Here is a 17,196-nt window from a genome sequence, read left to right as displayed (position 1 = left end):
CAAAATTACAAACTATAATCCAAGAATTACTCACCTAGAAGCTTTGATTCTCACAATCTATAACAATTCTTGGATTATCTTCAAGGTTCCCAAGCTTTAAGCTACAATTTGCACAATTCTCTCCTCTCTCCCTCTCTACAGCCGACTCTCCTCTAATTTGAGTCCCAAATCAGTAAAATGAATCAAGAAGGGAGAATAGAGGGTGTAGTGCCCTTACCCAACAAAACCCACTATTGGCATTATAATAACAATAAGGTAATGGGGCACTAATTAATCGTTTTGAATCTAATTATTTTGATCCGAATCAATTTCCAATTAAATTTCACCGTAGGTTCTAAAAATTATGCCAATCACAATGGCGTAATCGATTTCGGATTTTGTGGCCGATAAGGCCTCCAATTTAATTTCCAAAGCAGATTATTTAAACAGATATTCCTACGGTGAACAGATAGAACTTCGAAATCACATATATTCACAAAATGACACATAAAATCATATTAAACACATCATCATACTCGTATTAAGGACCAATTAGCATACTACAGAACAGGGGTATTACACAACAGGAGTGTAAACAGTGTATATTCAATAAGATGATTTGGGTAAAAACAGAATCATAAAACAAACATGTTCAAATATATGGTGGAATACGAGATGCAAGATGAAATATGAAAAATATGAACAAGATTGCAAAGACAGCAGGTAAAACAGTAAAATTCAGTAAGGTAACAAGAAACTGAAACCAGGAGGAATAGTGGCTTACCAGAAAGAGGGAAGGCGGAATAGGGATTGTCGAAGTCTGACGACGGTTGCGAAGGCGGAAGATCGGTGAAAATCGTGCCGGAAGAGGTGAATAATAGCGATGGCAGAGCTTGAAAGCTTGAAACAATGGAAGATTTGACAAAGCTAGAGAGAGAGAAAGCCTTAGAAACGATAGGAAAAAGTGAAAAGATGGAAGAGGGGGAAATGATTTTTATTAAAACACGGAAACTGCGGCAAAGAAGTCATTAATGTGCCTAGAAAAACGTATGCGTCAGACGGCGCACGTGAGAATGATTCGATTTACAGACGCGTATTAAGTACGATCCAGTAAGAAAAAGACGCGTGGCTGAAAATGGTTGAGTTGTTATGCACGACAGCTCATACGCATGAAAGAGCACTTGGAAATTCTTGTTCTGTAAAAAGCATGTCGGCCTGAATGAAGATCTCGGCTGAGATATGTTAAGTCGACATAATGATAGGAAGTACTGATATAGGTTCCATCACCTCAGAATGCCGAGGTAACAAAACCTAAGGGGCAGTTGTGGGGATATGTTTTCTGAGTCCCAACACGTGGCCAAGGTGACGCCGACGTGTCAGCCGAGGTGCCACGTGTCTAGGTTATGACGCCGAGGTTATCTCGGTTAGGCCGAGGTTATCTCCGAAGATATCGAAAGCCGAGATAAGTGGATAAGGGACAAGAATCCTAGAATGAGGAAGGACTTTAGCATGGATAAAGATAACACTCTTAGGGAGTTTATCTTTATCTGTTGGAGAATTCTGGATAAGTACTGAATAGAAGTCTATTGAAGCTAGAATTCTATGGGGACTAGGATTGAGGTAACTATAAAAGATAGGCACCCCCCGATGGGTCTAAGGTACGCAATTTATATTTTGAACAGTGAGTTTAGCACTATTGATTATCTTTGAGAGATATACTGACTTGATCGTCGGAGTGCTCTCGGGTGGACGAACCACCGCCGGAATGTTCTCTTTCTGTTGCAGGTCAGCCAGGTGTCATCTATTCTGCCAGTTCTCTCCAGCTGATTACTGAGTTGGCAGTGTGATCGGAAAATCACTCACACAGGTCTTATTTAACATTTTTGAACCAATAAGTGCTATTTAATAAAACTGAGAATATCATCAGTTTTTCTTATTTTTTAAAATTAAAAACATTATCATTTTTTTATAGTAATGTTCAAGATAATTGTTTTATTAACTGTTGAAAAAACAGAGTATGAGATTAAATGTTTTTACCCTTCTACTTATTAGTTTGATTCAACTATCCAATAAAATCGAGAATATTAACAATTTTTTTTTTCAGTTTTAAAACTGAGAATATTATCAATTTTTTCATTTTTAAAGTTTTTTTTTCTCTCTCCAGCTTTGCACATCAATGTTCTATCATCATGTTTCTTTATAGATACAAAATTTTCAATTTTGCACAAAAAAATAATTTAGCTTTTTCAAATTTTTCAAAAAAACAGTGTGTTTGGTTTCAGTTTTCTAAAAACTGAGTTTTTATTTTTCGTGTTTTTTATTTTTTATTTTTAGTGAATATTTTTTAAATTTTAAGTAACTTTTTTAGTTGCAACTTACTTAGATGTACCTAAATAGTAAAATATTTGTGAAAAAAATATTTTTAAAAAGTAATAAATACACAAAAATACGAAATATGTATTGAATTTTCGTTTATTTTTTTTTTGTATTTTTTGGTATTTAGTGTATTTTTTAAAGATTTTTTTCACAAATATTATACTTTTTAAGTATATTTGCGTTAGGTGTGTCGATTTTTTTTTTAAAAAGTTGCTTAAAATATTAAAAAAATTCAGTGAAAACATTAAATTACGAAAGATAAAAATGTAAAATTTTCTGAAAATTGTAACCAATTTTTTTTTTTCAATTTGAAAGTTGATGTTTTAAAGTTTTGACAAATCAAAATAAATGTCAAATCATTATATTCTTTTATAGATAATCATAAATGATGAAAAATTATTATTTGAAGGATAATTTCGACTATTAAAAAATTAATAGGACTTGAATGTCCCAAAAATAAAATATTTTGATTCTGGTTTTTAGAAAATTCTTTTTTTTATTTCCCGTATTTTAATATTTTCAATGATTTTTTAATATTTTAAGCAATTTTTTTAAAATTTTTTTAAACACACCTAACATAAATATACTTAAAAATATAATATTTTTGAAAAAAAAATCTTTAAAAAAGACACTAAATACAAAAAAATAGGAAAATTTAGGGCTAGTTTGGCATGTCTTAAAAAAGACAAAAAGCCAAAAAATTAAAAAGTTATCACTATTTACCAAAAAAATATTAAAAAATTAATTTTACACATAATTAAATTTCAGACAACTTTGACGACCCACAGGCGGACCTGAAGTTTTGGAAAAATTGCACTTATTTAGGTGCACAAATAACACGGTGTTGTTCGGCCCGTGGGGGCCCATCACGGGTCCTGTTTTAATAATCTGAACCATTCAATATGTAGAACTCGTCGAGTACTATATGTTTGTTAAAAATTCCGTTCATCGGATATTGGTAATTATATGATCAAATCAATTAAAATTTATAAAATGGATGGTGCTATAGTTAACGGTTGAAAAAAAAACTAATGTGATCAGATAGTTATCAATATCCGATCAACGTGATTTTTTATAAGTATATAGTACTCGATAAGTTCTACACATTCAACGGTTTTGATTAGCAAAACAGGACCTATGGTGGGCCCCCACGGGCTGAACAACACCTCCAATTCAATACTCGAAAAGCAGGGAATCATATCCCAGCCTAACTCTACACAGGCGGTCCTGAATTCATCCCACCGTACCGCCTATTCCATCCCAATCTTCTCTTATACACTAATTTATACAATTTTTTAATACACATTTTTTCATAAAAAGTCCAAAAATTATCTCAAACAACCATCTTGTTTTCCTCAACTTTTTAGTCTAAAAATTTAAAAAGTGCACTTATTTAGGACACCTCAAACAATCCCGAGTATTTTTTAATATATTTTTGTGTAATTATTAATTTAAAAAAATATTTTTTTACAAATATTTTACTATTTAGATACATATAAGTAAAGTGCATCTAAAAAAGTAAAAAAAAATTGCTTAAAATTTTAAAAATATTCACTAAAAAAAAAAAAAAAAGCATAAAAACAAAAAATTCAATTTTCAAAAAATTGAATTCAGAAAACTGAAACCAAAAGCATTCCTCTTTTGTACATTGTTTCGGAAGGCAATTGTTTCAAAAAAAAAAAAAAAAAAACTAAAGGAGAAGAAAGAAAAAGAAAAGAAAACCTGTTTGGACCATATTTAACTAAAATACACAAGATTGGATGACTCTTCCTCAACTAAAGAATTTTATAAGTCGAGAAGTACAATGTACTCGTTCTCCATGGTATTTCACGCTAGAGTTCTCGCAGGCAAAGTTAAAAGAGTAACATTCCTTCACTAAAATAGATCACTACAATTCTAGATGTACCACCAGTTTCTAAATGTACCACCATTCCTTCAATAAGATGAAGATTCATAATCATGAAGTGGCTACTCTGTGAGCTAAGAAAGAACAGCATCCAGGATCGACGGTGTCACACTTCTAACTAGGGGTGTGCATAACACCGTCGAAACCGCCGAAACCGCCAAAACCGCACCGAACCGCACCGCCAAGGCAAATTCGTTATTATTTATCAATCGAACCGCCGGTTTTTGGTAAGAAAAATGGCAAATTTTAGTGACACTTTTATCAATCCGCCGGTTTCTATTTTTCTTCCAAACCGCACCGACCCGCACCGCTATTAAATCATGTTTTATAAGATTCTAAAAATTCTTTTTTACTTAAGTTTGCTTGTTGTTCTATACCTTAAAATATAGTATTACATTACTGCCCGAGGGGAATTTTATGTATTGTATTTGATCATTGTAACTTCCACAGATGCTTGTAATGAACTGATGGCATAGTCGTTGATATTATCATGTTGTTGCTACACTTGCTGCATCAGAAGAAAGCTTCGCAAGATGCTTAACATCACGATATCTCTCGTCTTTTTTTTACTCTTTAATTTAAGTTTTGTAATTTGAATTATATTTTTTATAAACCGCCAATCCGCCCGAACCGCCAAGGCAAATCCGCCATTATTTGCCAACCGAACCGCCGGTTTTTAATAAGAAAAATGGCAAATTCTAGTGATACTTTTATCAATCCGTCACCCGCCATACGGTTTCCATTTTTCTCTCAAACCGCACCGACTCGCACCGCGCACACCCCTACTTCTAACTAAATCCATCCCTGTAAAGCCTCATTTGTTTGCCTTTGCAAACCTGGCACATTGATATTTTTCTCCACTAACCATGATTTCAAGAGCTCCATCTTGGCTATCTTGGTTCAATGTAGTTCCCATTAGCACACTTTTCTCTTTCTCAAGGTTTTCTCACTCCATCTTTAGCCTTGCTTCTTGTCGAGCAATATTTGCCTGTAAGATGAGACAATGTCTTGAGAAGTTATAATACAAAACATCATCCCCAACAACATATGAAATTTTGACTCAGATGAAAAGACTAGTCTGTATCAGTTATACTTCAAAAACACATTTGTACAGAGACTTCACTCCTATCCATGTTTACATAAATTTCTAAACAAAAACAGGCTTAAAAAGTAGCAGTTCATGTGCAAACTACCACAAGACGTAATGTGGAAGATAGCCTTGTTGGACTGTGCAGCTCTCCAGGCAACCTAAAATAAGGTAGATTCGAAGCACCTTTTAAAACCAATACGAAAGAGTACCATCTAGGTAACAATTAAGCATATCAAATTCAAAACTTATAACAGATAGTAAAGATGAATTAATTGCAACCTATCAGGATTACAAAATAGTATAATAACACATTCAATATGGCTTCACATGGATTTGAAATAAACATGGCACTTTAAAAACCAAATCCATTTGGTACATGAGCAAGGTTGACCAAGCATGTGAAAACCAGGCTCAGCCTATGTCATGACCCGAACCCGCCCCTATGGATTAAGGACATAACCGGCCAGTAATCCTGAGATTACCTACGACCTCAAACCAAAATCAGACATAACTCAACAGAGTAAAGGGGCCAAACGGAAGCAATAATTAAAAACTTTGTCCATAGAGCCATGCTTATATGCACTTTAAAACAAATCATACACATGTACGTTAATAACCCATATCAAAATACATTACCGTAAAATCCTTTACAGATAGGATCATCCAAACCGAGTCAACCCATAACAAAACTATATACAGATATACACAAAGTCCTTGCTAACAAGACAAAATATAAATACATAACAAAGTGGCAAGGATGGGTCTCGTGCGTGAGACACAAGGGCTGACCCTTCAAAACTTTTGTTATTCCTGACAGACTTCACTGGGGCTGGGTTTGGACTTCTCTTGGCTCACCTACAAACACATAAATGAGCATGAGCGATAGCCCAGTGAATAATATCAAATACAGAGGTTACATAATAATATGCAGAACAATATGCTCTAAACGGTCTTGGACCCAATTCATACTTCTATTTAACAGATATATAACTATACGAAATTCAAATCAAGTGACTGTAGTTCCAAACATTCCGGCCTTCGGCCCACTCGTTCATGTCAAAACGGCCTTCGGCCCACTCATTCATGTCAAAACGACCTTAGGTCCATTCATATATGTCAAAACGACCTTCGGTCCACTCATTTCTATCAAAACGACCTTCGGTCCATTCATTTCTGTCAAAACGACCTTCGGTCCATTCATTTCTGTCAAAATGACCTTTGGTCCATTCATTTATTCATGTCAGACTTTTGTCCACAATCCCAATTAGCAACTCATAAAGTTTATAATGGAATAAACAATTGGACATTGACAAACTTTTGAATATTCATATTACTCACAGTGATCGGCTTGCGGATTTGCCCTGGAGCTTGACCCTACACATTTCATGAACACAAAAGGGTCACTAACAGTTCAATCCGTTCTTTAATTCACATATTCCTCTTTAGGCTTTATTCTTATCTCATTAACTCATTTACAACGTTTAACACATGTCTAAGAGTGATTACAAGTGAAAGAGAACAGAAAACGAAACACAGAACGCATGAACAAAATTTCAGAAAACAGGGTCCCCGTTCGAGCTTGGACTTCCCCGCTCGAGTGAACCCATGAGGCTTGCAAAAGTACTGGTTACTTCAAAATTACGCTCGAGCGTGGGTTAGGGCGCTCGAGCGGAAGGCCTGTCTACAAAAACTCCCCGCTCGAGCGTGAAATATCCCGCTCGAGCGGACATCCAACTCTACAAAAAGTGCTGGGAGCACGATTTTCCCGCTCGAGCGGCAGTCACCCTGCTCGAGCGGACATAAAAAATCTGGGTTTTCCAGATTAAGTTCTTGAGCTCTAATTCGATTTTCAACCAACAAATCATGCATATTATGGCCCAATTCTCAAATATAATCATACTAACATGATGTAAACCCCAAATCACGACCCAATGGAGCTCAATTCACAAATAATTCATATGCATGCCCCAATCTCCCATCAAACTCATTCTAACATAACAATTTCATACATTCAAGTTCATATCTTCATAAATTGTACATGCATGTGATGAATTGCCACATTCTCAACTTAGACAACACAAATGGTGATCAAAACATGAGTTTCAACCAAAACTCTACATGAATCACGTGTTTCAAGCACAAACATGCAAATTCAAAGTAATTTCCTACATGCATGAGTTCTAAGACTTCAAACTTAACAAAATCAACTCATTGCATGCTCTTGATCACAAACAGCTCTTGATCACAAACAACCATTGAACTTACAAGATCACAATTTCAAACTTATGAATTCAAGACCAAATGCTTACCTAGAGGCTCAATCTTCCAAACTATAGCAATTTCTTGAGTTTAATCCTCCAATTCTTCACAAATTTGAGCCAAACACCCAACTCTCCTTTTTTCCCTCTCTCTAGCCGACTCCCTTCTCTATTTCTTGAGTTTAATTCAGCCAAGAAGAATAACAAAGAGGGTATTTGAGTGTATAGTGCCCTACTAAGTCATAATATAATAATATAGAGTAATTAGGCACTTATTCATCAATTTAATCAGCTTAATCTGGTCCGAATCAATTTTTCAATTAAATTTCACCGTAGGCTCTAAAAATTACGCTATTCACAATGACGTTTCGGGTTCCGTGGCCTCTAAGGCCTTCAATTTAATTTCCAAAGCAGATTATTCAGACAGATATTCCTACGGTGAACAGATAGAAATCCAAAATCACATACATTCACATAATGGCATACAAAATCATGTTAAACACATAATTATATTCAAATTAAGGACCAATTAGCATATTATGGAACAGGGGTATCACAGCCTAGTTGGGCTTGGATTCAGTTCAGACCAAGTTTAATTAAGCTGAAGTTGAACAGCTCAGTGACCAATTAATATGGAGTTGAATGTCATGTACTGACTCATTGGGGATGCGAGTTCTACACCGAGCACCTTGCAAGTGCATTAGTTTGTGAGCGGCAAGGCAGGTAGGGTAGATCCCTATTGCATCTCCTAGGTTGGTTCTTGGACATAATGCACGGGGTACGCAGTACCACTTATGGAGCCGACTTTTCGGGAGGAAGACAAGCGCCCAGTCCATGACATGAAGCTACCAGTAAGTCAACAAGTTTCATTTGGCAGAAATATACAGTTCTGTATGAAACAAAACCAAAACAGTGATGCCCTAACATAATTTTGCCACCATTTTTTTGTCAGTCTTCCTATTTCATCCAAGGCTTCTGCTACCTTTTTAATAACTTCCATATTTCCTTTTTCCATTGCTTTTCCTTGCTTAGCAGCATGAGAAAGGGAGGGGGCCCGAATAGCATTGGTTCATATTCACCACTTCATTGCCATCCTGATCCAGGGTATACTTTAATAATTAGTTCTCTTTTCTACAAATTGTTAAAGAGTAAATACGTAGGGAAATACTAAAGGGTGTGTATCACATGCACCTTATAATTAAAGAAGAAAATAACATAATTCCATACTTTCTAAGTCATAACTAAAAAAAAAAAAAAAAAAATCATAACCAAACACCACATGAGGTATAACCAAGATCTTCTGAGTCATAACTAATGAAGAAAACTGATTATAAATAAAGAAAAAAAAAATGACATAGCTAGGGATGCATATAATACAACCCTTTCAAGGGGTGAGTATAGTAGAAAATGAGTGTGAAAATTAACGCTCAGCTCTCAAAGCACTATCCGGAAAAATACAAACCTTAATCTTCTACATGAAGCTATCACAAAATTTTGGTATGATTTACCCTTGCCTCATATAGCAGGACTCATGGTCTTCTTTCATGTAAAACAGGAAAAAGGGAGAAGAAATAAAATGAATTGTGTAAAAACACTGCAAGATACAGTAGTACATTACAACAATTTTGGGGCAATAGAAAGTTGCAGTAGTAAAATAATATTTGAGAATGAGCCTTTCAATTCTATGGGAGTCACTTGCCATGCTAAGGGCATTGATAAGAAATTTTAGAAAAAATTTAGGTTGTGTTTGGATCTTGAATTTATGTAGAAATTTGTGAAGGAAAAAAAAAGGGCAAACTTCACTTTAACCCCCTGTGGTTTGGACTATGTACGGTTTACTTCCTAACATTTGAAAATGACCACATAATCCCCTTATGGTTTGTGGTTTCCCACTCCAAGGACATTCGGTCCTCCATATGTCCTACCAATTCACTTCATAACAAAGCATCAAGAACACCAAATTGGCAACATAACTGAAGCTGGATGTTGAATGGCATAGGACAGGTATGTTCTTAATAACAAATGCTCAGTACAGTATCAAATACGTTTAATATACTGGTTTCTTCCATCCTCAATGAAAAGGATTATTTGGTATGATAGTGTTGTGCAGAATTGTGGTTCCGATCACACAATAAAGCAGCAAATAATAGAACAAGTGCACACAAAAAAACAAGAACACAAGATATATGTAGTTTGGCGAGGTTGCCTACTTCCATGGCGGAGAGGGAGAACAAATTCACTATGCTCAATAAGGATTACATGATGACTCTCAACTTCCCAATGCAACTCTCTTTTCTCTAACACTCTTATCACAATATACAGGAATCTCCTGTCCAAAGCAGAGGTGGATGCCAACCCATTCGGTTTAGACAATTATGGTATAGAATTCAGAAAAATCATCCAATTCACCTATTCCATGCAGCCAGCAAACACTCAGTGTAAAATATCCTAACAACGAATATTTCCTTTTACAGATTCTTATATTTGCTAATATATATGCATAGGTTAAACAGCTACATATTCACAGTAACTCTCCCACTGGCTAGGCAGAAAAGGAGACTTGGCCATTTGTCATGAAGATTCTGTAAGCTTCTGTCTATGCAAATTATTGCACTGGAAGCATAATTGAGCTGAAGAATTTTGTTAAAAATGATGGCCAATCTTTGTAATAATAAATCAAAACAAAGCTCGTGAAGAAGCATCATTGTGAATTTGAGAAGATTTTAGGAAAGGAATACATATATATACAGTCAAGCATCTACAGTTAAATATTTCTTCTAATTGAAATAGACATATATAAAAGGAATTGAGTTTCCGTAGGTATAATGAGCTAACTGAAAAGGCTAATAAGCTCTACTGGTTTGCCTCTTAAATGGGTCAAACTCAAATGATGAAGGTGAATGAATGTGTGGTAAGTTTGATGCATCAGCATTTTTTTTTTTTGATAAATAAGTTTGATGCATCAACATAATCACGGCACAGATTAAGGCTTTGAAATATCTTTAAGAAGAGAAGTAAATTTATATTAAATGAATTTCACGGCTGGGAAAGGAACCAACCCTTGCATTGCAGAACAATCATATAAATATTCATATATGAACAAGGAATGGAAGAAATTGAAAGAATGTTGGAAAAAGGGAGGGAAGGAGGGATGGGATTGGGGGTATAATTAATGGTTAGTTACCTTGAGATGAGAAAGTTCGGACTTCCAGGAGGCTTCACGCTCAGAGACTTGGCGTTGACACTCGTGGATGTAGCTTCGCATCTCCCTCTCCGTCATGATCCTGTCTTGAATGTCCGCATCCAGTGCCTCTTCAGCTACTCCACCACTCCGTTAAGTATCTTCCAAGTTCTAGTCCCACAACTTTGACACCCCCCCCCCCCCCCCCTATCTTCCAATTCCCGATGTGCAATTAAAACCAAAACAATAATAATAGTAATCCAAAATAATAGTAAAACAAATTATCTCGATTATCTGGGAGGAGCCTTCTTCAGATGCATGCTTTCATATTAACAGATTAGTCACCACCCACAAATTGTTGCAATCAACATGGAGCTGAATCAGTTGGTTTGGAGACCACCACAAATTGTTGCAATCAACATGGAGCTGAATCAGTTGGTTTGGAGACCATATTCGTTTCACCGTATTGGATTAGGAGACGAGTTCGATATAGTTCTGATGAGCGAACAATAAAAAATAAAATATCGAAAAACCGCAAATCTGTTCACAAGTTAGTTGGATTCTCTCAATACACAGTTTTTTCAAAGGTTAGGTCCTGTTTAATGGCATTACTAGCTTTGGGATAGGCCCCACGATATTGTAACTTAGAAATGTGAAATGAGTCATTTTCCTCTTTAGCCACTGTTAAATTACTAAAGAAAACATGCAATCCATCTCTACTAGTTTCTCTATGCATCTATTTGCAAAGTACAGACAACAGAGTCCACTGCGAAATGCAAATAAAATATCCGAGGGAGTCATTTTATTTCTGCAATGAAAACAAGTTCATAGTACACCATCAAGAAGTAGACATGGCAAATCAGCCCCATTTCGGCACTGGTGATCGACAAACCCACTGCTCCCTGAAGTTTCTGATTCAGCGATCATGCAATTTCCAACTCCCTTCCTCTGATACCTGTGGCAGAAACTGATGTCCAAAATTTCATCTCACGGAGGGGGCAAGGGATGTGCCACTACTTTACAACTCCTCTCTAGAAGCTTCATCTTTTGTATGCTCAACATAAGCTGCATAATCTCTGATTATTGACTCGTATATATCGATGCCTTTTAAGTACTCATCCTTGCTCAAAAACTGCAATAGAATGGACATATGACAGTTAGTCTACAATAAGGTGCAAAATCTACCATGAGGGGAGATGAGAAAAAGTTAACAGTCGAACCACAGCGCAGTAAAAATTATAATATTAATATGCATGCATTTATTATTTATTTAGTTCTAACACAAAAAGCCATTAATGACTGACCAGATCCCATTCTCAGAATAATTCTTCAAAGATCTACACTTGCAGCATTCATATAATTTTGTAAACACATCAAACAAGTGAATCTATGGTGTGCATATTGATACAATTTAAACATGAATATGCAAAATAAACACGTAATCTATGGAACAACAAACCAAAATATAAGATAAGATGCTCTCAGCTCACCTCATTGTGATCGTGAAGTAGAATAGGAGTGTTCGCCATTGGAGAAAAACCAATTGCTGGCAAGCCCCGTTCTCGGAAGTAGCGAGCATCCGTGGAAGCAGGAAAGATTTCAGGCTTTCCAAGCTTTCCATTAGCTTTCTTGACAGCTCCCTCTAACAGTGCCCACCACGGATTAGAACTGTCAGCAGCTGTGAGGATTGGCTTCCCAAACTTGTCATAAACTGAAACCTTATGCTTAAACTGCCCAAGTTGCAAGCCAAATTAGGAAAATGTGCAATGGAAACAACCCACATGTGATGGGTCCAAAACAGGAATATCAAATTCACAAGAGCAGTATATTTGTTGCAGGTTCATAGGAAAAGAGAAAAGTTTGTTGTATTTAGTTAATGTCACGTATTATACCCTTTTGTCACACTATATTCCACATCTCCCTTCCAAAATCTAAATATCTTATATCTTCCTTGTTAAAGATCAATGTGTTCAAAATAGATTTGAAGGCCACATCACTTTAAAGTACACCCCACAAGATTGCACCAGAGGCAAGTAAGCTATTGTGGTCCAACTCTAAGCAGTGGCAAGGTCTAAAGTTGCAATGGTATCTCTTCTAAGATTCATACTTCACAAAACAAATTAGTTAAATAAAAAGACAGAAACAGTGAAGAATATAAGTGATTATGGGTATGAGACACATTTAAAGTCCAGAGATTCACATTTCTGCCCAAGGGCATAAAACTACATATTTAAAATGCATGAGCACACAGTAATCATCTGTAATTTTGTCAACAGAATAAACAGTTTTCTTCTTTGTAACATTGTATAGCTAATTTGGTTTAGAAAGAAAATGAACTCATAATTGTTTTACTACCTCAAATGTCATATTGCGTGAAGCCGGTGCCCATTCCTGAGCAATTCGTCTCTCCAGAGATGCTGGATCAGCCGTAGGAGGGACTCGGATATCAAAACCAGCTTCTGCTTCAGATGGCTGCAGATTCATGACGAAGCCCTGATGGAGAAGAAAGAAGTCAAATTATAGCTCTCTTCAAATTCTTAATAATAGATATCATTCGCTGCCATGACCCAAGAGAAATTAACCAACACTACTCTACCTAGAAATTAATTTTTCAAGTTGCAAATCAAACTGTATGTTAAAAACGCTACTCTAGCTAGGAAAAAAACTTTTTGAGGTGCTTATTATTCAATCTCGAATAATAACATAACAGCACAATACAAATCTCATTACACACAAAATCTGTCACTTCAAATCAAATGTCAAACAGTCTTATGCTAGTAGCCAATTAAACTGGAAATCTAGCAGGTAAAATGAAGTAGGAAGCCCTTTGCGAATAGATTATTAGTATTTTTATTTTATTTTCCCTGATAAGGAAACAGAATAAACACAGTGGGATAGAAAACAGGCTAGAATTTCATTAACCAACCAGGTTTTCCAACTAAAATTTGGAAGAGGCAGTTTCTTCTAAATAATTATTTGAGTGGAAGACAAGAATAATATGATATCATCATCATCATCATCAGGATTAGATATGAAGCAAAGATGGAGATAGATAGATAGATAGATAGATAACTTACAGTGGGAGAAGGGGTGCCAGCTTTAAGAAAGACCATATTAACGGAAATGACTTCACCTTCGGGGTTGAAGCCAGCCTTAACAAGATCGAACTGAGCATCACGAAACCTCCTAACGCTCTCAATGCTCTTGAGAAGATTCTCCATGGCGGTGTTGTCATAGAGCTTGGCGCCGTGTCCAGGAGCACCAGTGGCCTTGATGACCAGCCACCAAGGGCACCTCTCCCCAAAGAACACCCTGTAATTCTGGTCGGGGGAGGCCAGGCCTTCATCCAGCACAATCCCAACATTCATATTCTGAAAAGTCTCGGAATCAGCCAATTTCGCCGCACCGTCGTGGCCACCGATCTCCTCGTCGGGGACGAAGGACAAGTAGAGGGTGCGGAGGGGCTGGAACCCTGAGCTCTTTAATTTGCGGATAGCTTCCAAGTACTGCAAGCCTACGCACTTCATGTCCTGAGATCCCCTGGCGTAAATACGGCCTCCTTGGTCTTGGTCGGCGTCGAAGGGAGGATGGGACCACTTATGATGCTCGGCGGGGACCACGTCGGTGTGGGAATTGAGGAGGATGGAAGGGAGCTTAGGGTTCTTGCCAGGCCACTTGAGTAGGACGAGGGGTTTGCCTTTGACCAACTCTAAGACTTGGGATTCGAGGGAGAGAGACTTGGCCTCAGAGAGGATGAAATCGGCTGCTTCGTAATACTTGGGGTTTGGATGGGCTGTGTTGATTTGGAGGTATTGTTGGAATCTTGATATGATTAAATCTTCCGACGCCGATGCCGATGCCAGATAAAGAATGACTACTAGTAAGAGACGACGAGAGTAGTACCGATGATGATGATGATGATGATGAGTGGAGGAGGTCGGAAGAGAATAGCACTGATGATTGGAAGTCTCCGTCTCCGTCTCCGTCTCCGTCTCCGTCTCCGTCTCCGTCTCCGTCTCCATCGCCAGTGATGTGTTTCGTTTGTAGATTAGATGAGATTACTTTGCTTGGCTGTGGCTTGGACGAGAGAGAGTTTTCTCGACTACCTCACTCACTCACTGCCGGCTTATATTACTTACGAACGAAGAGATGTTAATTGGTCCTTTTAGGCCCAAATCGTGTACAGTCCGTCATTTTGACCTCCTCGGCCCATTTTTGGTACACCAAGGATCTTCTAGAGTAAAATTTTTCTAAAATTTCTTAAAGTACTACATTGTGTGGTTGAGATTTACTGGCAAGTCACATCAGAAAAATTGATGTGACTTGCTAGTAAATCTCAACCACACAATGTAACACTTTAGGAAACTTTAAGAAAAAATCACTCTAGAGGATCCTTGCTCTTTTTGGTACCCCATGATTCAGCAAGGCTACTTTATTCCTACGTATTTTTGTCCCTCTGTTTTAAATTACTTATTATCATTGAATTATCATTGAATTGTATAAAAATTTTAAGATGTGAAAAATTTAAAATATATCTAATAATTGTGAGTAATTTAGGATAGAAGAACAGAATTATTTAAGAACAGAAGATCCTTGGATTTCATGATTTTATAATTTTATATTGACTAAATTAGATTGGCCATTAATGAAATTTAAATATATATATATATATATATATAATAAGGCATACTTTAAAAAGTGAGTTGAAAATTATTTTCAACTCGTTTGGGAAGAAGTTGGTTGGGCTTTTTTGGCTATTTTAGCCACAAAAAATAAAATAGGCTATTTTAGCTATAACAAACAAAACATTACATCCAACCCATAATCATTACACTCTTCTCTCACAAAAAAAGTCAAAAAAATTAAAAAGTTAAAAAGCCCTTCCCAAACCAAGCTTTTTAACCCAGGCTAAAATAGCCAAAAAAGTCAAAAAGTCAAAAAGTCAACCCACTTTCCAAACGGAGACTTTTTAATTTTTAATCTATTTCTCTCTTTCACCAAAAAATTAAAAAATAATTTTTAATTGTCTTCTCAAAATATCCTAAATCTCATAATTGTAGTGTAACTAGTTAAAGTGCACGTACTTTTGTACATGTTTGTACCAGGTACTATTATTGTATGGTTACATATTTAGGAAACTTTTTGAGATAGTTTGCGATTAAAAAAATAAAAATATCATGCACACATTCAGCGTCAACTTTTCACGGTACCATCTCGCATGCATGGCATTGAAAATGAAATAAAAAATATACATTAAATACAACCAAAATTATAGAGTTGTTTTTATTGCATTGTTATTGAAAAATTTAGAAATTTTTTAAATGTTGATTTGTGATTATGTATCAATTTTAAACAATATATAACAATTTCAATCAAACAATCAAGACAAATAGACACAACGATTTTACGTAGAAAAATCATAATTGGACACCTCAAATTATGATAAAAAATCACGGGCAACGGCCACAAAACAATCCACTAAGAAGATATAAAGGAATTACACAAGTATACTCTCAATTACCTAACGAATCCACGCCCGAATTGAACCAACCCGAATTGAACCAACCTCTATGTGCCTCTTCCAACCCCGTCTTCACCTCGGAATTGTCTTAACGATGAGCCACTCCGGAATCCACCAAAGCTTCAGGCTCGAATTTTTCAGAATCCATCGAAGAACAACTTTCTCTTTTGAGTACAATAAACAAACAAACAAACCTTTAATGTATGCTTCTGTTAACACCATAAATATGCAATTTTTATTGTTATTTATTATTTATATAATTGCAGGACACGTGGCATCCTCTTATTCATTTGGAAGTTAAAAGAAGTTATAGAGATAATGGAGAATATGAAGGACAAAGTGGATGAGTGGGAGGACAAAGTGGATGAGTGGAAGGACACATGGCAAGACAAAAATGAAGATGGAAGAAATGGGTAGTTACTAAGTAGTTATTGCTGTATTTTTTCTTCTATAAATAGCCATTAATGGCTACATTGTAAGGATCCAGGACTGATAATCAAAGACATTTGATTTCAATATTTCTTGTCATTTTCCTTATCTTAGGAGTAGTTTAACATAGATTTATATTTCGAAGCATTTATTTTCAGCACTTTCATTTTGAAGCATTTCATGCACTTCCTTTTCGAAGCATAGGAGTAAAGGTAAGTAATTATCACTTTGATTGTTCACTCAATCATCCTTCTCCGCCCCTCATTCTTCTTTTAATTTTTCTTTTCTCTACACTTTGGCAAATTTGAAGTCCTCTTCGTTGAGGCAAAAGAACCGTCAACACAATCGCTTGATAATTGGCTTGAATTTAATCTGTAAGGATTTTTCAATCCTTGCTGGCACGCTCGCATTTATGATATTTTCCTTCGTAGGAAAAAATAAGCCAACAGCTTCTTA

At 36.1% G+C, this 17,196-nt stretch overlaps 1 protein-coding gene and 1 long non-coding RNA gene across 2 annotated transcripts; both read right to left on the bottom strand.

The window, feature by feature from the left end:
* Window positions 1-8,102: 8,102 nt before the first annotated feature.
* LOC114267350 (uncharacterized) lies at window positions 8,103-10,990 on the bottom strand. Its single transcript, XR_003630918.2, has 2 exons — window positions 10,794-10,990; window positions 8,103-8,703 (listed from the first exon to the last, which is right to left on the bottom strand). It is a non-coding gene; the product is annotated as an uncharacterized LOC114267350 (long non-coding RNA).
* Window positions 10,991-11,441: 451 nt separating this feature from the next.
* On the bottom strand, window positions 11,442-15,005 carry AQI (Peptidase M20/M25/M40 family protein). Its single transcript, XM_028208392.2, has 4 exons — window positions 13,868-15,005; window positions 13,146-13,283; window positions 12,281-12,520; window positions 11,442-11,922 (listed from the first exon to the last, which is right to left on the bottom strand). The coding sequence occupies exons 1-4, from the start codon at window positions 14,810-14,812 to the stop codon at window positions 11,809-11,811; spliced, it is 1,437 nt and encodes a 478-aa protein (XP_028064193.2). The 5' UTR covers window positions 14,813-15,005; the 3' UTR covers window positions 11,442-11,808.
* Between the last annotated feature and the right edge of the window lie 2,191 nt (window positions 15,006-17,196).

Source organism: Camellia sinensis, chromosome 5 (genome assembly GCF_055761805.1).
Source record: "Camellia sinensis isolate YWXY chromosome 5, ASM5576180v1, whole genome shotgun sequence".
NCBI classification, from domain to species: Eukaryota; Viridiplantae; Streptophyta; class Magnoliopsida; order Ericales; family Theaceae; genus Camellia; species Camellia sinensis.
Note: the sequence above shows the minus strand (reverse complement) of the source record. Positions and strands in the feature narration are given on the sequence as shown.